Source organism: Pelodiscus sinensis, chromosome Z (genome assembly GCF_052426305.1).
Source record: "Pelodiscus sinensis isolate ZL-2025 chromosome Z, ASM5242630v1, whole genome shotgun sequence".
In the NCBI taxonomy this organism is placed as follows: domain Eukaryota; kingdom Metazoa; phylum Chordata; order Testudines; family Trionychidae; genus Pelodiscus; species Pelodiscus sinensis.
In genome coordinates, this window is record NC_143085.1 from 19,902,194 (window position 1) to 19,926,700 (window position 24,507).

A 24,507-nucleotide genomic window follows, 5' to 3' on the forward strand; every position below is an offset into this window, starting at 1 on the left:
AACTAGCGGGGTAATGTATGCATACCGCACTTGCTAATGAAGCCCGGGATTTGAATTTCCCGGGCTTCATTAGCATAAGCGGGGAGCCGCCATTTTTAAATCCCCGCTGCTTCGAACCCCGTGTAGCGCGGCTACACGGGGCTCGAACTAGGTAGTTCGGACTAGGGTCCTATTCCGAACTACCGGTACTCGTGAAACGAGGTGTACCGGTAGTTCGGAATAGGCACCCTAGTCCGAACTACCTAGTTCGAGCCCCGTGTAGCCGCGCTACACGGGGTTCGAAGCAGCGGGGATTTAAAAATGGCGGCTCCCCGCTTATGCTAATGAAGCCCGGGAAATTCAAATCCCGGGCTTCATTAGCAAGTGCGGTATGCATACATTACCCTCCTAGTTCGAACTAGGAGGGTAGTGTAGACATACCCTCATTTACACCCCAGAGCCTGCACCTCCTGTCTCAACCCAGTGAGGGTATGGCAAGACTGCAGGAGTTTTTCCGGCAAACACGCTCTTTTGACAGCCCCTTTATTCCTTGTTCCATGAGGAATGAGGAGCTTCCAAAAGAAGGGGTTTGGGCCAAATGTCGGAAAATTTTCTGCCAACAGAACAATTGAAAAAAGTGGCAGTGTAGCCATACCCTGAGGGTATGTCTACACTGCCACCCTAGCTCGAACTAGGCATTCGAACTTGCAAATGAAGCCCGGGATTTAAATATCCCAGGCTTTATTTGCATGTTCCTGGGAGCCGCCATTTTTTAAATGCCCCGTAGTTCGAACAACCTGCCCGTGGTTAAATGCGGCACGGACTAGGTAGTTCGAACTAAAGCTCCTAATTTGAACTACCATTATTCCTACCTAGTCCGTGGCACATGTAGTTGCGGGCAGGGAGTTCGAACTACGGGGTATTTAAAAATGGCGGCTCCTGGGAACATGCAAATAAAGCCCAGGATATTTAAATCCCAGGCTTCATTCACAAATTCGAATGCCTACATTAGCCACCTTAGTTGAAACTAGGGTGGCAGCGTAGACATACCCTGAGAGTGTATAAGGATGGGGATAGCAAGTGATGGAGAGAAGGGAAACAAAGAGGGTGGGCCCTCAAGGACGGAGTGGGGTCTTGGGGAAGGGGCAGGGTAGATATTGGCTTGTTCTGACATTTAAAAAGTGATCTTGGGTGTAAAAAGGTTGAAGACCACTGGTCTAGACCATTCCTGATAGATGTCTATCTAACCTGCTCTTAAATATCTGCAGAGGTCAAGATTCCACAACCTCCCTAGGCAACGTATTCCAGTGTTTCACCACCCTAACAGTTAGGAAGATTTTCCTAATGTCCAAATTTAATGGGACATTAGGAAAAACACTGTCTATTTAACTATCTGCTATCTTTGTTGACTTTTGGATTGTTCAGGAACCAAATGCAGAGAGAGAGACTACAAAATTGGCCTTCATATGCAAATTTGACACCATGACTTGGACTGAAAAAGACATGAATTGAATGGGCTGTAATATTCAACACCCAAATGACATCAAAAGCTAAGTATCATACTTACAGCCCACCCTATTAGCCTTGTTTAGCATAGGCACTATAGTTGACAGGGGCTTTTTTCCTCCTCCAATCTCCCCTCTTTTTCTGCTTTGAATATCAGAGTTACTGTGCCTTTTGCTCCACTCATTGGAAGAAGTGGGTTGTGCCCATGAAAGCTCATAATATTTTTTATATATGTATTGTTAGTCTCTGAGGGTACATCTACACTGCAGGTCAAAAGTTGAATGACGATATGAAATTTCAACTATGTCAATTGCATAGCTGAAGTTGAAGTAGCTTAATAGCAGGAAGTCAAAGGAAGAACACTCTTCCTTTGATTTTCCTTATTCCTCATAAAAGGGTTACAGGAGTTGGAGTAAGAAGTCCTCCATGTCAATATTGTTTTGAAATAACAGCTTGCTGTGTAGATGCACATTTTGTTCTTATTCTGAAAATGACACTAGACAATAATCACAAAGACTCTGCTTCAAAACCTGTTTTGTTCTTTAAAGTGAGATTTTTGGAGTTATGATAATGAGGTAGAAATAGCCATGTTTGGGTGCATTAGGAATACCATAGACAGACAGAGCCAATTATAAGCATGGCTAGGTTTTAATAGTCTTCCTTATTCAGTTCAGAGAAGGCATCTATATTCTGTCTTGCAGAAGTGAGCCCATTTACTTTCATCATGGGCTCACAACTCCCAGCTCACAGCTGTGTTCTCTACTGATCCAGGTCTGTTTTTAGCAGAGGCCAATTTGTACAGGATTGTGGCAGACTATGGTGGTTCTGTATTGCATGCAAAGCTAGTGGATTGACTAGTCAGTCTCATGGTTATTTCAATTGCAGGTTGGTAAAGCTTAGATATATAAAACAACTATTTCTTTAGTATTTAAATACAGCAAGAGCTCAGCTGTTGATATTCTGGTTTAAGCTTAATACGTGTGTATCTTTATCTCTTGCTAAGACTTGAATTTAGAGGAAGATTTGCTCTGGGATCTTTTGGGATAAGCAAGAAGAAACAACCTGAACCAATAATCTGATTGGGAAATAATGAAATTGATGGATCTTTAATGCCATTTCACAGACCCTATGTAAGTTATTTGGCTTGTTTAGTTTAGTCAGAGCTCCCACTGAAAGCATCACTGCTTGTTGACATGATTGCTTGGGATTGGATTTACTATTAACCTTTTCTTTATGGTGGAGCTTTATATAATAAACACAGTACAATGAAACCATGCAATGCCAAGGAAATCATAGTCAAGGATATCATGATTTACAAAGGTACCAGGGAATCTTTAATATCTACAAGAATAAGATGGAAAATCTTATTCTTCAGGGCTCCCATGAAATTCCCATGCTCACTGGGAGAGGAATATAACAAAAAGGAAGAGGGTTGAAAAGTTAAACTAGTGTGTGTTAAATTAGTCTTAAAGCAGGTATAAAATTATTATACATAAAAGACCTGACCTGGTTTCATGCAGAAGTCTCTGTGGCACGCACAATATGATGCTGATGTTAATGTACAGTGTACAGCCGATATTGGACAGTAATGTAAAACTGACATAAATCATCTGAATGAATGCTGCTGAATGATGCCCACACTCTAAGACTCCCCTTTAACAATGTCACAAATGTCAGTACGGAGCTTCCTTCAACATAATGACCGCTGTTAGCAGCAGAATCAAAAGTACAAAATTGTAATTAAAATCATCTTTGTTTTTAAAGGAACCATACACTTGGTTCTATGTGAAAATTTCTTGGAGAACTCTTAATCTTTCAGCCTGATGGGTTGGGCAAAACAAACATGGCTGGAGCTTTATTTTAATAAATTTGTGCCTTGGTTTCCAATAAATGTTTGCACTTCTATAGAGGCAGTGTAAATTCACACTGAATAGTGATTGTCTACTGAATGGTGATGGACTATGTCTACACTACAGGTTTTTTCCTGGATACTGCAGGTATCCTGGAAAAACTCCACTGCATTCAGGGAACACGTCTGCTCTTATGCTTTTTTTTGAGGAAGAGCAGATGCACTCTTTCAGAAGCCCTGTCTTCCTCCTCCCAGGAGGAAGAAAGGCTCTTCCGAAAGAGGAGGCTTTTCCAAAATTTGGCCCAGTGTAGATGGTCCAAATTTCAGAAAAGCATCTTCTGAAAAAACTATCGGAAAAAGGTACGCAAATTGCAGAGCACAATTTGCATACCTTTTTCAGATAGATCATTGTAGTGTAGACATACCCTGGGAAGCAAATCCATCACAAAGTTGAACACCCATGCGAAGGCCAAGCATTCTGGATACTTCTTCTGTAGTTGCCATGAATGACGGATTTTATTAATGGAGGGGCTTCATGTTGTGTTTTAGCTGTAGATCTTCAAAGCAGGGTACAGATTTCTATTTATTATTATTTTGGTCTTTCTTTCTAGACTGGGCTTTCAAACTGCTAACTATATCCCTGGCTGTCCAGTTACTAAGGACTTAGTTCGGATTAACTTCTGACTGCTGCATGTAGCCATGGGCAGTCAGTTCGAACTAAGGGGATTTAAAAATGGCGCCCGCCCAGGAACATGCAAATGAAGCCTGAGATATTTAAGTCCCGGGCTTCATTTGCAAGTTTAAATGCCTATATTAGCCACCCTAGTTCAAACTAAGGGGCTAGTGTAAACATACCCTAAAATCTGTAAGAATACAGGAAGTGCTACACTGTATTGGACAAGCAGTCCATCTAGCTCAGCATACTGACCCAGCCTTTGCCATTAGCAGAGCTGAGCATGGTTTTTTTTCAAAGTACACTTTGGACTTCTCTAGTCTGGCAGTTTCTGATCCTGCAACATCCATGGTCTGGCATGATTTTAATTAGCCTGAGCTTCACTAGTCAGGGGCATGGTCAAGTTTCATGTAATCCCATAAAGTATGTTTACAGCTATTAATCCTGGCTCTCAGTGTTCTGTGCAGTTACTTAGTTCTAATTTACCCCTAAATGTCTTCTAAGAGCCCAGTAATCAGTAGAAGTGTTGGTAATGCTGCTAGGCAATACTGACCTCCCATGATTCGGCAAAGTCTCTGGTTTGGCATCAGTCAGGTCCCAAGGGTGCTGGAGTAAAGATCAACCTGTATTTTTTGTATTTAATAATGGCTTTTGAACCAAACGAACACTGAAGGAACAGAATCTGCACACCGTGTGTGAAGCAAGCAGAGGAGTTTATTACAAATAGCGCTGTTGAGTGTCATATCGCTTGTTAGGGCTACATGAACACTGTCAAACAATAGGTTACCACTGATTATATAGGATGCTCAATGGGCAGATCAAAGTGATGTGGGGGGAGAAGTAAGATCCTGAACTCCATCATAGGTTCTAATTGTGAGGAGCAGACATCAGTGTTTCCAGTAAAACAATGATAGAGATGCAGCCCTGTTAGTCTGGTCTAGCTGAAACAAAAGACAGAACTATGTAGCACTTTAAAGACTAACAAGATGGTTTATTAGGTGTTGAGCTTTCGTGGGCCAGACCCACTTCCTCAGATCAATATGTGGAAGAAAATCGGCACAACTTTGGTATATATGGTTGTGCTGATTTTCTTCCACATATTGATCTGAGGAATCGGGTCTGGGCCACAAAAGCTCATCACCTAATAAATCATCTTGTTAGTCTTTAAAGTGCTACATAGTTCTGTCTTTTGTTCCAGTAAAACAAGTATTTAAACAAAGCAGACATCAGTTATCAAAATACAGGACTATGTAGCACTTTAAAGACTAACAAGATGGTTTATTAGAAGATGGTTTGTTAGTCTTTAAAGTGCTACACAGTCCTGTATTTTGTTTCAGCAACACCAGACTAACACGGCTACATTTCTATCAGTTATCAACTATGTGTTAAGTGATTGTATGTCTGTCAGCTTCAGGAAGGTGTCTCTGAATGGATGTGATCCATCTGGGGATTAAAGTAGAGAGATTAGGAGTACTTAACAATGGCACAGTTATGCCTAGCAGCATTAAAAGTGTCATGTCTCCCACTCTGGGCTAGGTCTGTGTGTGGGGAGGAAGGGGGTTAACCATCATGTACTGTGTTTGTGTGGCAGTCTCAGACTCCACATTTAGAATAGGGATTCTTAACAGAATATCATAGCCTGCCTCAGAAATTTTCATCCTAGCCCAGTAAGAAGTGGAAGTGTTGGCAATGCTGCTAGACAATACTGACCTCCTATGGTTCAGCAAAGTCTCTGGTTTGACATCAGTCAGGACCCAAGGGTGCTGGAGTAAAGATCAACCTGTATTTTTTTTATTTAAAAATGGCTTTTGAACTAAATGGACACTTTTTTGGTTTGATCAACATTTTCCATTGTTTCTGTGAGAAAGAGAAAATAAAAATAAAAATATATGGTTTTGGTCAAAAGATTTGGCTTTCAAAGACTGAAATTTTTGACTGAACCTAATTTTTTAATCAAAAACTTTTTTTGAAAACCAAACATTTTCTGGTTTTATTTTGTATTGAAACTTTTAACAATTTTCTTTGGAAATTTTGAAAAAAAAAAGAAATGTGCTTGAGACATCCTGAAAATTATAACAATAATTAACATTTTTTATTAATTCTAGCTATTACTAGCTGCTTCAGAGGAAGAAGTAAAAAGCCCTGTAATAAACAATTATAAGGAAGCCTATCCCAAAGGAAAGTTCCTTCCTAACCTTACAGAGTTGAAGTGTACCTTGTGCCAAGAAGCATGTGGATTTATAATCCTTCCAATTTGCCCATTGTGTACTTTACTTTGATTACATAGAACTTCACTGTTGCACAGAAATAAATCAAAGATAAAGAAAAGTACAATATTGCTTGAGTTTTTCTTAGCAAATGGAAACAAAGTCTGAATACTGAAAGTTCTTTAATATCCACCCTATGGTATCCGGGTTAATTGCAAACTAATGTAAATATTTTCCAATATCCCAGCATATCTCAGTTGTGTATACAGAAAAAGTTTATAATCGGCACCATTAAATTTTGCTGCATCAAGCACAAACAGTATCTTTCAGAAGGTAATTTTGCGCAGATATAAGTACTTGTTTTTCTTAATACTTCATATATATGTTTATATTGCAAATAGGAAATCTGATTGAGATAATTAGAAGCAGAAACACCCAGGTTATGTGACTATGGTATAGAAGAAAAAAAGCCTTCATGCTGCGTTTGTGAACAACAAGTAGCCAGAGACAGTTTATTCGAGCAATATTGCAAGGGAAGAAGCTGCTGCTAGGTAGATTGTCGAATACAAACAATTATGAAGTAGTTTATATACTGTCCATTAGATATAATAACATTAAACAATTAGTCTCCTTCTCATTACAAATACCAATGGCTAACAGTTATTTTAGTTCCACCCAGATACTCCTTATCTCAAGGACCCTGCCAGAGTCAGCATTCTATCCTTATCTCTGTATGGAGGTGAGAGGCAAAGGCAGTGTCTTATTACAGCTCTCACGTTGTCAGGCCACAGACTTAGCCTGACTCTTGCTCTCTTGGGGTATGTCTACACTACAGCACTATTTCAAATTAACTTAATTCGAAATAGTTAATTCGAATTAAGCTAATTTGAAATAATGCATCTAATCACAAAAACTATTTCGAAATAGCATTTTGCTATTTCAAAATAGCACGTCCACATTGAATGGACCCTGAACCGAAGTTGAGACTGCCTGGAACCAGTGCCAGCAGGGCATCAGGTTAGGACTTAGTGTGTGGGGCTGCTGCCTGAGGCTAACTGAGCTCTGTGCTTAAAGGGACCCTACCCCCACCCCAGACGGACAGTTCTCAGGGTTCTGTGCTTTCTTGTCTACCTCAATGAGGGACAGCAAAGCAGTCCTGTCTTGGAGTGCCCCAAGTGCACACACTTGGGACACCACAGCACTTGGCCACATGGAGCCAGAGCTGCCTCTGGGCACACCAGTGCATCTTGTGGGTTCATTGCCATCAGCCTGGCTGCACTTGCTGCAGGCTGCCATCTGGGGGGTCTGTTGGCAGGCTGTCAGGATCCTGGAGGCCCTGAAGGAGAGCGTCCACCCCGAGAAGCCCTCAGAGCCTCCCCGGTCCTCCCCAAGAGGGCTCGTGCCCCATTCCTCCCTCACGTCCTTTCACTTACCCCTCCCTAGCCCCCCTTCCTGATGTCAAATAAAAGAAATGTATGTTCAAAAATAGAAACTGGGTTTATTGAACAAAACTGCGGCGGGGAGGGAGGATGAACCCCTGGGGAGACTGGGAAAAGGAGGTCGGAGAGGGGAAGAGAGAGGGTGGAAGACAGGAGGGGGAAACCTGGGAGGAGGAAGCTGGAAGGGGGGAGCAAGGGGAAGAAGCGGAGAGGAAGCTTAGGGCTCAGGGTTGGGGGTCTCGCTGGACCAACCTGACTTCCATGGTAACCTGCTCCTGGGTTCACATATGGCCTTTGATGGTCAGGCTGGCAGCTATCCTGCCATAGATGGCTGCGTTCCTCTGTCTAGTGCAGAAATCATGAACGTTGGGGGCATCCCCCCGAAAACCTGAATAAAGTCCATGATTTCCACCCTGGACCAGGAAGGCGCCCGCTTGGGAGTTAGTAGACTGCTCCTGGGGAGTGGTGGAGGGCTGGCTGCCAGTGGCTTACTGGCTCCTGTTTTGGGGCCACTGGGACAGGGGCCCCAGTGGCCAATGATGGCTCTTTGCTGGCAGTCTTGGAGCTGGCACAGGCACTGTGACCAGGGTCTACCCCTTTAATATCTCCGGGGCTGGGGGAGAGGAGAGTTAGCTTTCCTGGTTGTGCCCAGAGTGGCCACCAGGGCTCCCTGGGAAGGACTGAAGGCCCCCTATTTCTAATTAAGTGTCTACATAGCACTTAATTTGAAATAGCTATTTCGAATTTGGTGTTACTCCTTGTAGAATGAGGTTTACCAAATTCAAAATAAGGGCTCCACTATTTCAAATTTATTTTGAAATAGTGGTTTGCCTGTGTAGACGCTATTAAAATTAATTCGAAATAACTGCTGTTTTTAGTGTAGACATACCCTTTCTAACTAGACCAAGATGGCTGCACACAAATTCCCTTTTTCCCTTTTCCCTGCCTCCACAATGGTAACATTGATGTTACTGCCAGATTTGTCTATGGCTGCCTAAAGAGCAATATTCAGACCGGAAAACAACTGCACTTGGGAAATAAATTGACTACCTCTTAAAATTACTTGATCATGTCCTCACACATTACCCTAGGTGATGGTGACTGGGACCCAAATGCCGTCAGTGTCCTCCTGGATTACTGACTGTGCTAAGAAATTAATGAAAGAAAATGAACGTGGAAGCCACCTTTCACAGACATTTTTGCTACTCTGCAGAGGCAACAGTTTCCTTGCTCTATCCCTGGCAGAATATCCAGGCATGTATGCATCCTGCCTTCAAACACTTGGGCTGTGTCTAGACTGTATCCCTTTTCCGTAAAAGGGATGCAAATTAGACACATCGCAATTGCAAATGAAGCGGGGATTTAAATCCCCCCTGCTTCATTTACATAAAAATAGCTGCCGCTTTTTTCCAGCTTGGAGCTTTGCCGGAAAAAAGTGCCAGTCTAGACGCGGATCTTTCGGAAAATAAAGCCTTTTCCGAAAGATCCCTTGTTCCTTATTTTAAGAGGAATAAGGGCTTTTTCGGAAAAGGCCTGTACTGTTCCCCCAGTGCATGCCCCCATCACAGTGGGAGCCATCTAACCCCAGAGGGGAGGCAGAAGAATTTAGTGCATAGGAATTAGCTTCTGACTGTTAGTACAAAAGTTAGTATGCTGCCTTTTTTGAACAGCACACAAGCTTGCAATGGAACAAGTGAGTGAACAGGACAATTAATTGCCACATTCCCAGTCAGCTAGCCTTGAAATAAAATACTCTTATTTATTAAGGCTACCAAGAACAGAGGGTGGCTGATGATGGAGACATGGTATTGGCTAGGTCGTAGAACTAGTCTGGTGGGCTCTGGCCTCCGGCAGATCTCTGGAGGCATGCAGACTTGAGAAGGCTAGGCCTCTTGCATCTCGTCCTTAGAAATAACAACACTCATCTTCACAGAACAACCTGGAAAGTCTGAGGTTTCCCTGCTGACAGTTTTTGCAATGATTAGCCTGGTACAAGAACTCCTAGAGAGCAAAATAAAATACAAATCTGCTTCTCATATATGGGGCAATCCAAGACATTGGTTCAGGAATGAGTGGTTGGCTATATGCCTTAGTTTGTTCCCAGGTACCTTGTACCTTCCCTGTCCTACTTGTTTCAGCCTTACAGCTGGACAGATCTCAGGCTATGTCTATACTGCACCTGTTTTGCCCAAGAAATATGCAAATGAGGCTAAGTGTGGAAAAAATACAGAATGTCTTTTGCACAAGAGGGGGTTTTTGCCCAAAAAGGAGCAGTGTGGTTGGCTTCTTTTTGGGCAAAAGCCTCTTGCGGAAAAAGCGAGTGTTCATTAATTATGCAAAGGAGGCTCAGTGATATTCCACGCTTAGCCTCATTTGCATATTTCTTGTGCAAAACAGGTGCAGTATAGACATAGTGTCAATGTGTGACCCATAGGGCCTTATTTCAGAATGCTTCCCTGTTGTTTTTGTCTTCTTTTTTGAATAGCTAAGAACATTGTACTCCATCTGAGTCATGTTACTTCACACCGGATGGGGGGAACCAGATTGTGTCTTGTGTTCAATAGTCTTGAAGAAGATATTCCCTTTGGCATATCCCATGAAAAGAGTTAATGAGCAAAGAGTATGCCAATGTTCCAGGTGCTAGAAACATCAGTTAGGGTATGTTTAGACTGTCGGCAGAGGGATGAAGATTAGGCAGGCTGACATTGTGAATGAGGCAGGGATTGAAATATCCCACACATAATATGCATAAAAATGGCTGCCACGTTTTGCCGACTCAGCACTTTGTCAGCAAAAAACAGCAGTCTAGAGGGGGATCTGTCGAGAAAGAAAGCCTTTTTTGATAGATCCCTTATGCCTCCTGCAAGCACACAACCCATAAAAATGCAGTGACAGCCAGGGCTAGATTCTCAGCTAGTTTCACTGGACCTAGGCTAATTTATACCACCCAAATCCAGTCTCTACAATCCAGGAGTCTCATGTAGTCATTGCTTTGTCTAAGGGCTCAGAGGATAGTGACTATATCTCAAGTCATCAGAAGATGATGTATAGCCTGCTGTACAGTCATATTAGTATATTTTACAGAAAAAGTTATTTCTTGTTTCATGGTTTTCTTGTATTTTCCAACTCTCTCACAGGTTTGGCAATGTGGAGGAAGTATGGAAGTGTTACCCTGCTCTCGAGTTGCCCACATTGAACGCACAAAGAAACCTTATAATAATGATATTGATTACTATGCAAAACGCAATGCCCTGCGGGCTGCTGAGGTCTGGATGGATGACTTCAAGTCTCATGTTTACATGGCATGGAACATCCCGATGACAGTAAGTGGAGAACACTTGAGTAAAAGGGAGGCAGAGAAATATGCATAAACTGCCTAAATATGGGGAAACTTTTGGGATAGGGGGAGCCTATACAGGAAGGATGGGCTCCACCTAAACCAAAATGGAACTAGACTGCTGGCACTAAACACTAAAAAGGTTGTAGAGCAGTTTTTAAACTAAGAATTGAGGGAAAACCGACAAGTGTGGAGGAGCACATGGATCTGACAGAGACATCTATTTAGGGGAGGTTCTAATAATAGAGATGCTTTGTGTTCTAGTCAGGGAGGAGAGGATGGAAGTATGGGTCAAATGAAACACAACCAAATGAAAGAGTCTAACACATCAGGAAATGGCAGAGAAATAAATAGTGACAAATTATTAAAGTGCTTATACACAAATGCTAGCAGTCTTAATTAGAAAAAAGGGTGAACTGGAGTGCCTAGTTTTAAAGGAGGATATTGATATAATAGGCATCACGGAAACTTGGTGGAATGAGGACAATCAATGGGACAAAACATATCAGAAGGACAGAACAGGTCATTCTGGTGGGGGAGTGGCACTATATGTGAAAGAAAATGTAGAATAAAATGAAATAAAAATCTTAAATAAGCCAAAATGTTCCACAGAATCTCTATGGATAGTAATTCTATGCTCCAATAATAATAAGAATATAGCTGAAGAGATATATTATCAACCCCCTGATCAGGACAGTGATAGTGACTATGAAATGCTAAGGGAGATTAGAGATGCTATCAAATTAAAAAACTCTATAATAGTGGGGGATTTCAACTATCCCCATATTGACTGTGTACGCGTCACCTCAGGACAGGATGAAGAGATATGAAAATGTCTTGCTACCTTAAATGAGTGCTTCTTGGAGCAGTTGGTTCTGGAACCCACAAGGGGAGAGGCTATTCTTGATTTAGTCCTAAGTAAAGCGGCAGGATCCGGTTCAAGAAGTAAATATAACTGGACCACTTAGAAATAGTGACCATAATGTAATAAAATTTAACATCCCTGTGGTGGGAAAAACACCTCAGCAGCCCAACACTGTGGCATTTAATTTCAGAAATTTCAGTTAAACAGAAATTGAAAGGTACAGTGGCAAAAGTACCTGCAAGCTGCATGGAAACTGCAAGCTGCATGGAAACTTTTCAAAGACACCATAATAGTGGGGAAAATCGAAATGACCATAAACTTTGTCAAATTAAGTGTAAAAATAGAATAAGAAAAGCAAAAAAAGGAGTTTGAAGAACAGCTTTTCCAAAAGGGGCATGCTAATTTCACAGGTCGTAATAGGGAAATCCACGAGGATTTAAATATCCCCCGCGGCATTTAAATAAAAATGTCCGCCGCTTTTTTCCGGCTTTTAGAAAAGCCGGAAAAGAGCATCTACACTGGCCCCGATCCTCTGGAAAAAAGCCCTTTTCCGGAGGATCTCTTATTCCTACTTTAAGAGATCCTCCGGAAAAGGGCTTTTTTCCGGAGGATCGGGGCCAGTGTAGACACTCTTTTCCGGCTTTTCTAAAAGCCGGAAAAAAGCGGCGGACATTTTTATTTAAATGCCGCCGGGGATATTTAAATCCCCCGCGGATTTCCCTATTACGACCTGTGAAATTAGCATGCCCCTTTCAGAAAAGGGGCCCGTGTAGACATAGCCAAAGAGTAATAGTAAAATGTTTTTAAGTACATCAGAAGCAGGAAGCTGGCTAAACAACCAGTGGGTCCCTTGGACAATCAATATGTTAAATGAGCACTCAAAGATGACAAAGTCATAGCGGAGAAGCTCGATGAATTCTTTGCTTTGGTCTTCATGGCTGAGGATATTGGGGAGATTTCCAAACCTGAGCCATTCTTTTTGGTTGAGAAATCTGAGGAATTGTCCCAGATTAAGATGTCATTAGAGGAGGCTTTGAAACAAATTGATAAACTTAACAGTAACAAGTCACCAGGACCAGATGACATTCACCCAAGAGTTCTGAAAGAACTCAAATGGGAAATTGAAGAACTATTAACTGTGATTTGTAATCTATCCTTTAAATCGGCTTCCATACCTAATGATTGGAAGATTGCTAATGGCACACCAATATTTTAAAAGGGCTCTAGAGCGGATCCTGGCAATTACAGACCAGTAAGTCTGATGTCAGTACCAGGCAAATTTGTTGACTCTATATTAAAGAATTGTAAGCAGGGGCTGAACTGCTGCTTGCTATCAGCCAGCTAAAAGGAGGGGTGGGTGTGCCCATTACAATTGTTTAGCTCTGCAAGGTAATTAACTGTTAACTGTTGATATGTAAATACAGCTCTGGAGAGAATATGAGGTGTGTAAATCCCATTCAGCCAGGGCTGATGGAGGATCAGTGTTGGAATGGAATGTGGAGAATTGTAAATAATTTGGGGCAGTTGTGGGGGTTACTAATCATGCTACCCCTAAATGTGGGAACTGTAAAACATGGCACCAGTGCTTGCAGGAGCGACATCACCATCATGGTAAGAGGTCTCAGAGGAACAAGCTTCCCTCCTTCCAGAATTAAGTGAACTGAGTTGGGGGAAGGGTTAAAGGGCTTGAGTCAGCCTGCTTCACACCTGCCAGGTGTGAGCTATAAGACTGGCCCAACCTGCTCCTTTCCTCCTGGCTATGTTTAGACTGGCATGATTTTCCGGAAATGCTTATAACAGAACAGTTTTCTGTTAACAGCATTTGCAGAAAAGAGCATCTAGATTGGCACAGACACTTTTCTGCAAAAGCACTTTTTCTGGAAAAGCGTCCATGCCAATCTAGACACGCTTTTCCGCAAAAAAGCCCCCATTGCCATTTTTGCGATTGGGGTTTTTTTGCGGAAAACAAATCTGGGCTGTCTACACTGGCCCTTTTGTGCAAAAGTTTCGCGCAAAAGGACTTTTGCCCGAACGGGAGCAGCATACTATTTCCGCAAAAACACTGACAATCTTACATGAGATCGTCAGTGCTTTTGCGGAAATTCAAGCGGCCACTGTAGACAGCTGGCAAGTTTTTCCAGAAAAGCGGATGATTTTCTTGCGCAAAAACTTGCCAGCTGTCTACACTGGCTGCTTGATTTTCCACAAAAGCACTGACGATCTACTGTCCAAAATCAGTGCTTTTTCCGGAAAAGCTTTAACGCTCCCGTTCGGGCAAAAGTCCTTTTTGCAAAAAACTGTTGCACAAAAGGGCCAGTGTAGACAGCTAGATAAGACTTTTGCTCAAAAGCAGGCTAAACGGAAAAAAGCGGATTGGATGCTGGGAGACCCCGTAGGAGCCCCGGACTTCCTGGTAACCCGAGCTGGTAACCCCCTATCTATCCCCCCACCCCTATTTCTACCCGGGTTGGAAGGTGAAACCCTGCCGGTGAACTTTGGGATTCTGGGTAGCACGGACCAGGGACAGAGACATTTGGGGTTTTGGACTCTTTGGACTTCAGGTGATTCTTGGCTGTGGGGAGGGGGAGCTTAGCTCATGTTTGGGTTATGAACTCTGTTTGTGGTGTTTCCCCCAAGTTAATGCCATATGACTTCTCTTTCTGTTTCATTAAATGTTTCTTTCCTACACTTAGGCTCAGTGCTTGCACGTGGGGAAGCATTGCCTCTCAGAGGCACCCAGGGGTGTGTGAATTTCCCAGATTAGTGGGTGGGGGCTCGGGCAGGTTCTGTGTGAGATGGACCCCAAGATACTGAACCCAGCCCTGGTTACTGCCAGATCTACCCGGCAGAAGGGTTGCAGAATACAATTGTCAGACACATGGTTAAATATAATTTGTTGGGGGAAAGTCAATATAGTTTCTGTAAAGGGAAATCATGCCTTACTAATCTGCTAGAGTTCTTTGAGGAGGTCAACAAACATGTGGACAAGGGGGATCCAGTAGATATAATATATTTAGATTTTCAGAAAGCCTTTGACAAGGTCCCTCAAGAAAGACTCTTAAGTAAAGTAAGTTGTCCTGGTATAAGAGATAAGGTCCTTTAGTGGATTGGTAATTGGTTAGAAGACAGGAAACAAAGGGTAGGAATAAATGATAAGTTTTCAGAGTGAAGAAAGGTATCTAGTGGGATCCCCCAAGGGTCTGTCCTGGGATTCATCCTATTCAGTTTATTTATAAATGATCAAGAGTAAGGGGTAAACAGTGAGGTGGAAAAATTTTCAGATGATACCAAACTGCTCAAGATAGTTAAGACCAAAACAGACTGTGAAGAGCCTAAAAAAGATTTCACCAAAGTAAGTGATTGGGCAACAAAATGGCAAATGAAATTTAATGTTGATAAATGTAAAGTAATGCACACTGGAAAACATAATCCCAACTATATACACCATATGATGGGGACAAATTTGGCCGCAACTAATCAAGAGAAAAATCATGGAGTCATTGTGAATAGTTCTCTGAAAATATCCACTCAGTGTGCAGCAGCAGTGAAAAAAGCAAACAGAATATTAGGAGTCATTAAAAAAGGGATAGAGAATAAAACAGAAAATATATTAGGGTATGTCTACACTACAACATTACTGTAATTCGAACTAACTTAATTCAAAATAGTTAATTCGAACTAAGCTAATTCGAATTAGTGCATCTAGACCTAAAAACTAATTTGAATTAGTGTTTTACTAATTCAAAATAGCATGTCCACATTGAGTGGACCCTGAACCGAAGTTAAGGCTGGCCAGAACCATTGCCGGCAGGGCATCAGGTTAGGATTTAGAGTGTGGAACTGCTGCCTCGGGCTAACATCACATCACAGCACTCGGCCATCAGCCTGGCTGCACTTGCCACAGGCTGCCATCCGGGGGGGTCAATTGAGGGGCTGTCAGGATCCAGGAGGCCCTGCAGGAGAGCTTCCACCCTGAGGAGCCCACAAAGCCACCCCAGTCCTCCCCATTGGGGGCTCGTACCCCATTCCTCCCTCACCTCCTTCCACTTACCCCTCCCTAACCCCCCTTCCTGATATAAAAAAATAAAGGACACGTGTTCAAAAAGAGAAACTCTCTTTATTGAACAAAACTGTGGAGGGGGATTAATCTCTGGGGAGATTGGGAAAAGGAAGTGAGAGGGGGAAGAGAAAGGGTGGAAAAGGGGAGGGGAAAACCTGGGAGGAGGGAGCTGGAAGGGGGAAGCCAGGGGAAGAAGGAGGAGGGGAAGTATAAAACTATGGTACGCAATATCTTCAGTACTGTGTACAGATGTGGTCTCTTCACCTCAAAAAATATATTTTGGCCTTGGAAAGGGTTCAGAAAAGGTCAACTAAAACAATTAGGGGTTTGGAACAGGTCCCATATGAAGAGACTGGGACTGCTCAGCTTAGAAAAGAGAAGACTGAGGGGGGATATGATAGAGGTATATAAAATCATGAGTGGTGTGGAGAGGGTGAATAAAGAAAAATTCTTCATTCATTCCCATTGTCATGGCTCCTTCCCCACTCTGGCATGATAAATGCAGAGGTGGGGGCCAGCAAGTGTACCCCAAAGCCTTATCTACCAGGCTTTGGTATAAAACTTCCCCCCAAGATCTCAAAAACCTAGATCTTGGGAATAAAACTTCCGCTGCCACCACCCAAATGTGATAAAGAAATCAGGGGAAAGATCATTTGGGAAATCTTACCCCTAAAATAAAAATCAAGGCACACAATTAACCACTGCCAGGTTAATAAAAAGAAAAGAAAGAACTTTTATTATTACAACAATATTCCTGTTGCAACCATAATGACTAGATAGGGAGGTAACAAAATATACGCATGGAGAAATTCCATGGGCCTAGAACTTAGTTACAAAGAAAAGCCAAAACATCTTTTACACAGTGCCAGATCTCAGATCCCATACCCAATCCTTAAAACAATAAAACCTAACGAGACTACCTAAACTTTACCCTACTTACAGAAAATGAAGAATGGTGTCTTGGAGAGAGAGAGAGACATGCTTGTCCCTCTCTGTCGTTGCAGAGAACTCCTGCAGAGAGACAAAAGGTCAAAGGAAAAACCCAAATTCCTTTGTCCCAGGTTGAAACTCCATCCTACATTCCTACTGGTCACTCCACCTAGCTAGGTGTTGTTAACCCCTTAGTCCCCAGGCTGCTGGCTAACCCTCATAATCATGACACCCATAATAGAAGGACTAGAGGACACCAAATGAAATGAATGGACAGCAGGTTTAAAACTAATAAGAGAACGTTCTTCTTCACACAGCACATAGTCAACCTGTGGAACTCCTTGCTGTGAAGGCTAGAACTATAACAGAGTTTAAAGAGAAGTTAGATAAATTTATGGAGTTGGGTCCATGAAGTGCTATTAGCCAGGGGGTAGGAACGATGTCTCTACCCTCTGTTTGTGGAAGTCTGGAGATGAATGGCACGAGACAAATCTCTTGGTCATTGTCTTCGGTCCATCCCCTCTGGGGTACCTGGTGCTGGCCACTGTTGGCAGACAGGCTACTGAGCTAGATGGACCTTTGATCTGACCCAGTTCGGCCACTCTTATGTTATTATGTTCTAAGCTCATGGCTCAGGGTCAGGGGTCTCACTGGACCAACTTGATTTTTATGCAAACCTGCTCCTGGGTTCGCAGTGTAGAGGTAGCCAGAATGTATACTAAGGTCCCCATCCACAATTCATAAAGGCCTATAGAAAGACTCCTGCAAACTTCCATGGGCTTTGAATCATGGTCTTAAGAAAAGCATGCTACTTTGCTGGGCACCCAAAAACATTTAAAGGCAGGAAGTCCATTGAAGTTGTATGGAGGGTAAAATCAGGAGTCTTTTCACTGACTTCAGTGGGCTTTGGTGGAAGCCCTAAATGCCTGCCTTAAGGGCTGCCTTCAGAAAAACTGTACTTTATATGCTAGAGAGTTTCCAAAATTGAAGAATTCCGGGTCCTTTCAGATCACAGCAATGGTGCTCTGCATACTTCCCAGAATACATAAATCTACAGGAGCAATGCTCCATTTTGCTGCATGTGCTATATGAGGCATTGACTTGTGTCACTGAGGGTACGTCTATACTACAGCGCTAGTTCGAACTAACTTAGTTCGAATTAGTTAATTCGAACTAAGCTAATTCGAACCAACGCATCTAGAACTAAAAACTAGTTCGAATTAGCGTTTTGCTAATTCGAACTAGCGCGTCCACACTGATTGGACGCAGGGGGGCATTTAAGGGCAGCTGAAACCGGTTCTGGCAGGGCATCAGGTCAGTAGTTGCTTTGTGTGGCTGCTGTCTGAGGCTATCTGAGGCTCGTGCTTAAAGGGACCCCCCTGGACAGCCGGTTCTCAGCTTTTCCTGCTTGCTTGCCAACCTCGCCGAGGGACAGCAAAGCATCGGTCTCTGTGCCCGTCTGTGTCGGTGCTTCCCTTCAGGGGGGGCTGCCGCAGGTGGCAACATGGAGCCACGGCTCGCCCTGCACCTTCTGGTGCACTTTCTGGACTTGCTGCTGCAAGCCTGCCAGCAATGGCTCGAGGCTGCCTGGCACCACCTGGGGAACGTCAGCCCCCTGCCTCTCCACCTGGCCACCCTGGGGGCCGTGGAGGAGCCGCGGCGGCACCCCGGCACCGGCGTGCCCCGCCGCATCTGGCGTCTGGACACCAGCAGCGACTGGTGGGACAGCATCGTCCTGGAGCGCTGGGAGGACTGACAGTGGACCCAGAACTTTAGGATGAGGAGGGACACCTTCCTGGAGCTCTGCGAGTGGCTTGCCCCTGCCCTGCAAAGAAGGGACACTCGCATGAGGCCCGCCATCCCCCTCCAGAAGCGGGTGGCCATCGCCCTATGGAAGCTCTCCACGCCGGACAGCTACCGATCCGTCGGGAACCAGTTCGGCGTGGGGAGATCCACCGTTGGAGTGGTGTTCATGCAGGTAAGGCACTCGTCGGCCACCGAGCCGGGGGGGAGGGGGGCTGCGAGGAGGGGATGGGCCGCCCCAGGGACAAAGGGGGGGCGGGAGGAGGCGAAAGCACCCCGCACTGGAGGGGTCGGGCTGTCCCGGCCGTACTACACGCCGCCAGGGGGGTTGCTTCCGGGAGTGGGGCACGGGGCACTGCCAGGACACGCACGCTCCCAGCCACCCGGGCACCCCACTGATTGGCGCTTTGCTGTGTCTCTCTCCGCAAGTGGTCAAGGCCATCAACCGGGTGCTGCTCCGCAGGGTGGTCCGCCTCGCCGACCCGGACGCCGTCATCCGGGGATTCGGCGCCCTCGGCTTCCCCAACTGCGGGGGGGCCATCGACGGGACGCACATCCCCATCCGTGCCCCAGAACATCAGGCGTCCCGGTACGTCAACAGAAAGGGGTACGTCTCCGTGATCCTGCAGGCCGTGTGTGACCACCGGGGACAGTTCACGGACATTAATGTGGGCTGGTCCGGCAAAGCACACGACGCACGGGTGTACCGCAACTCCTCCGTGTGCCAGCGGCTGCAGGCCGGGACCTTCTTCCCCGACTGCCACATCAGGGTCGGGGATGTGGACATGCCCGTGTGCCTGGTGGGGGATGCCGCCTACCCACTGCAGCCCTGGCTCATGAAGCCCTACACGGGGCACCTCAATCCCTCCCGCCAGGCCTTCAATGCCAGGCTGACCAGGGCCCGCATCGTGGTGGAGGGGGCCTTCCGGCGACTGAAAGCCCGCTTTCGATGCCTCCTCACCCATCTGGACCTGGCCGAGCACAACATCCCTCCCGTGGTGGTGGCATGTTGTTTGCTCCACAATTTGTGTGAGCGGAAGGGGGAGGCTTTCCTGCCAGCCTGGATGGCTGAGGCTGACCGCATGGCTGGACACTACGGTCAGCCCCGCACCGCCGCCGTCCGGGAAGCCCAGCGGGGGGCCATCCGGATCCGGGAAGCCCTGCGGGAGAGCTTCCAGGTGGAGGAGGAGGAGGACTGACCTCTCCCTTGCATGCCCCACTGGGGCCTTCTTCCACCCTACCCCCCCTCCTTCCCCTTTCCCCTCCCTACCTACTGTCAAATAAAGACACCTGTTTTTCAAACAAAAACGTCTGTTTATTTCACAGAACTGGGGTGGGGGGAGGGAAGAATGAAGGTGGGAGAAGGGAGGGGGAAACCTGGGACGAGGGAGCTGGAAGGGGAGGGGAGGGAAGGGAGGAAGGGAAAGGAAAGCTCAGGGGTGGGAGTCCGGCTGCCTCTCCCGTCTCGCCACACTGCGGGTCCGGGGGCATCGGTGGGGAATGGTTGTGGAGGGGGGGGCAGGAGGGACAGGGGGTGTGGAGGAAGCAGGACCGGAAGCAGGAGTGGGAGCAGGGGGAGCAGGGGGAGCAGGGGGAGGAGGAAATGGAAAGCGGTCCAGCAGGCTCTGGAGGTGGCCTCGCAGGGCACGGCCCTGCTCCTCCAGGGCCTCCAGACTCCTCCGGTACAGCCTGAGGTCCTCCTGGACCCAGTGGTCCTGGAGACGGAGCTGTCGATCCAGGAACCAGAGGTGCCGCCTCTGGTAGTCCTCCTGGTTCCTGGCTGTCCTGCTTGCCTGGGCGCGGGTGGCTGCTGCAGGCAGTGTGGTGCACCCTGCAGGCCCAGGTGCTGCGGCTGTGGTGCAAGAAGACCAGCGGTCAATTACCCCAGGGGCCCAGGTGTGTGAAACCCAGCTCCCCTGTGCAAGGCCAGGGCCCCTGCAGGATCCCCAGCTGCTGCTCCGTGGTGGGCAAGGCCCAGGCGCACGGTCCCGGGACTCCCTCTCGCCCCAGCCCCCCGTACACATAAGGGGAACACGAGGGTACTCACAGGTGGACGCCTCCCCGGCCTCAGATGATGCAGGCGAGCGGGTCTGTGGCGTGCCTCGGGGGCAGGCTGGCGGCAGGCTCCTGGCTCTCAGAGCCCTCTTCCTCCTCCTCTGTGTCCAGGAGCGGTCCCTCTGCCCCGGGGTCAATCACGTCCCGGGGGGCAGGGACGGCATGAGCCCCCAGGAGGCGGTCCAGGGCGTGGAAGTGGGGGCAGGCCTCCGGGTCGGCCCCTGGCAAGCAAGCCCGGGAGTAGGACTGTCCTTTATTTTGCAGCGCAAAAGGGACAACTTCCTTGGACCCACAGATTCTGAAGGGTCTGAGGTTTCAGCTGCCATTGCAGCTATTGTAGTGGTACCAGTGCCTGGAGCCCCAGGCTCTTTAAATCACCTCTGGAGCATGGTGTGGCATGCTGGGGCACTGAGGACTGGCTGCCCCAGCCCTACCTCTTCCACCCAAAGCCCCACATCTTCCAAGAGTGCAGAGCTGGGCCCCCTGCCTCACCTTGCCCAGGGCCCAGCATGGCTGTTGGATGCATTGGCCAGGTCTCTATAAAAGCCATGTTTCTGCTGGATTTAAAGGGTGGTGTTTGCTTGTCTACAATTGTTTCCCTCCCTCTGGATTAACTCTTGTGTCGTGCCAGAAATTAGATGATAGTGTGGGAATGACAAAAATTTGTATATCAAAAAGCATTTTGCATTAAATCCAAAGTGACCAGGTTTGCATCCCTTTGAAAGGGCTCTTAGATTCCTGATGGGAAGAGACAAAAAGAACTTTGCTATATTTGTTCACTTGATGGTTTCCACAAATGAATATTGAGAGTAAAAAAGACATTCAAATAAACTTTTACACCTAAACATGATTTTCTTAAATTTCTCAATTACCTTTGATTCAGTTTTCAGCTTTGAAGAAAAAAAAAACAGGCACATCTATATTGGAAGACATAAACTGGCAAGAAGCCTGGGTCATTAAAACTTATTTTCCATAAAAGAAAAAATCTGATTGATGAAAATGTACATCATAAAAATAACCCCATTAGTTCTTGAAAACAAGAAATTCATAGCTCTGTCGCACTGGGGCATTAAACTGTGAGGGTATGTCTACACTACCCCCCTAGTTTGAACTGGGGGGGGTAATGTAGTCAAACGGAGTTGCAAATGAAGCCCGGGATTTGAATTTCCTGGGCTTCATTTGCATAAAGCCGGCCGGCGCCATTTTTAAATGCCGGCTAGTTCGGACTGCGTGCCGCGCGGCTACACGCGGCACGAACTAGCTAGTTCGGATTAGGCGGCATGCAGTCCAAACTAGCCGGCATTTAAAAATGGCGCCGGCTGGCTTTATGCAAATGAAGCGCGGGAAATTCAAATCACGGGCTTCATTTGCAACTCCGTATGACTACATTACCCCCCCTAGTTCGAACTAGGGGGGTAGTGTAGACATACCCTGAGGAATACCAAATACTATACTATCATTAGCTATAGAAATAGATTGTATGGTTGTTAGAGGAGTAAAAAGCTCACTGCTTTATCAACAAGAATTATCTACCCTATTTATGTCCATATTAAGCATTGACTGTTGCACAACACTGCCAGCCAATAATCTGTACACTATGACCACTGCTAACATAGAATAAGTACAATACAAGTAACTGCAAAACATGTCTTCTTATCAAACTAAGCTTCACTTTCAGTTGAAATGAAATTGTGAATGAGAGGATTGTTTAATTGTAGCAGACTCATGAGTATTCTTTAAAAAAGTATTCATTAAAATAGATATTGCCATCTGACAGATTGCTGTATCAGTCTACAATACCCCAGTGTATTTCACACTATCCTTTCTGTACTTGATTGCTGTGTCAAGCCACTCAGAGTCTATGAATGGCTTGCATTCTGGCTAGAGGATGGCTAACTGATTCACACAAAAGCAAAAGAATGCTCCTATGAACCAGCAGATTTCTTTAACAAGTCAAGAAAACATTGTTTCAATGCACCAAAGATGTGGTTATACCCTTTCTTATAATCCCTTCCCGGCCAATTTAGTGATCCAGGAATCCTATGTCTAGCAATTAACCTTATTCACGCTGAATGATGTGTATGTAATATTGGCTACATTTCTGTGGCCGGTGTGAACACTCCCCCCCTTTAGTTCCCCCCCCCCCCCCCCCGGTTTATGAAATGGATGTATGGACATCAATATACATAACTCAAAGGTGCTTTGAGCAAATCATTTCAACCCGTCAATCTTCGTGTCATGATCTGCTGGTTCTGTTTCTCTTACTTAGATGTATGTATTATGTGTATGTGTAAATGTAGACATATGGAGTGGAGAATACTTTGTGGGTTTCAAATGTGTGAATGAGAGATATGAGGGTGTTACCTTCAAAGTCTTGATGAGCAACTGTTAGACAATCTCATTTTCCCTTACATTTGAGCAGGACTTGATAGGGAATGTCTTCAATTCCTTAACAAAAAGAATAGGAAAGTGCAGGCCTTCATCTTTTGGTGGGCTGCACCTGAAGGAAAGGAGCTGAAGTCCCTGGGGGGCAGGGGAGTGCCCTGGTTTGGAGGGGCGGCTGGAAAGGAGGTTTTAGGGTGAGTTTGAAGAGTTTGTATGGAAGTTTCAGTGTAGAATTAGCCAAGCATTTTGTTTCTTTTGATTTGTAATCTACCTTGCTTGTCCTGTTCTCACTTATTACCACTTAAATCCTAGTGATTCTTCTTAAAAAAATAATTTTTATTTTCTATCAAACCCAGTGTAAGTAATTGCTACCTGGGGGGACAACCAGTGTGAACATTTCCCCTTTCATTGCTGAATGGGGCTTACCTAATACTTTGGGGTCTGATCCTATTTGAGGAGTGATATCCCAGGAAGTTGGGCCCTAAACTTCACTCACCTTAGACCAGAAGAAGTTCGGTGTCTGTACTGCTTCTCGGTGGGGGCAGGGATCTCTATTTGGGGCCTTGGCTAGAGGAGACCAGTGGAGCTGGCCTAGCAGGACCAGGCAGTAAGGAGCCCCAGAAAGCAGGAAGGCAAGTGGCAATGGCCATGTCAGCACCCCAGGAGTCACTCCCAAGGGGTCATCTGTGACCGCACCCCATCACAGCTGGAATTAATCTTTATGTGGCAAATAGAAAAGGCTAGGCATTACTAAAGTTGTATTTTCTCTGGAAAACTATATGTCTGGGTCAGGAAGATACTAATAAACCTCAAGCTAAGACATACGGCTGAATTGTAACCAGGTATTCAGTATTGTGTGCTAAGCATACAGTGATATTTCTGAAGGAAATATATAAGGTGCTTACAATGGCTATGTGTACACTACAAAGAAAAGTGGGAAAAAGATATGCAAATTGCAAACCACAATTTGCGTATCTTTTTCCACTTTTCTTTCGAAAGAGGCTTTTCCAACATTTGGCCCACCTACACGGGGCCAAATGTTGGAAAAAAAACCTCTTTCGGAAGATCCCTTGTTCCTTGTAGAACAAAGTTTACTGGAATGGCCAAAAAAACGCGTCTCCTTTTCTGAAATTGTTTTTGGAAAAAATCAGATGCATTCCTTGGATGATGCAGAGCTTTTATGGAATATCTCCGGTATCCCAGAAAAGCTCTGCAGTGTAGATCTAGCCAATTACAGCAGCACAAAACTCTTCACCTTCAGTTCACTGGACATTCTTAGAAACATTGGGTCATATCATTGGGTGATGTAAATCAGTGTAGCTCTGTTGACGTCCTGCTTCCTGTCAATGGAGCTCTGCCAATTTACACTAACTGAAAATCTGGCTCTGGTTTTGGATCACGTGAGTTGATGCTTCAAAC

The 24,507-nt window shown here is 45.3% G+C and overlaps 1 protein-coding gene across 2 annotated transcripts in view; it reads left to right on the forward strand.

The window, feature by feature from the left end:
• The window catches only part of GALNT9 (polypeptide N-acetylgalactosaminyltransferase 9), a 444,375-nt gene that overhangs the window by 365,660 nt on the left and 54,208 nt on the right, over positions 1 to 24,507 (forward strand). For both annotated transcript variants that reach the window (XM_075898387.2, XM_075898386.2), the window contains exon 7: positions 10,791 to 10,976. In XM_075898387.2, coding sequence (XP_075754502.1) covers positions 10,791 to 10,976 — 186 coding nt within the window. The remainder of the gene's footprint in view (positions 1 to 10,790; positions 10,977 to 24,507) is intronic.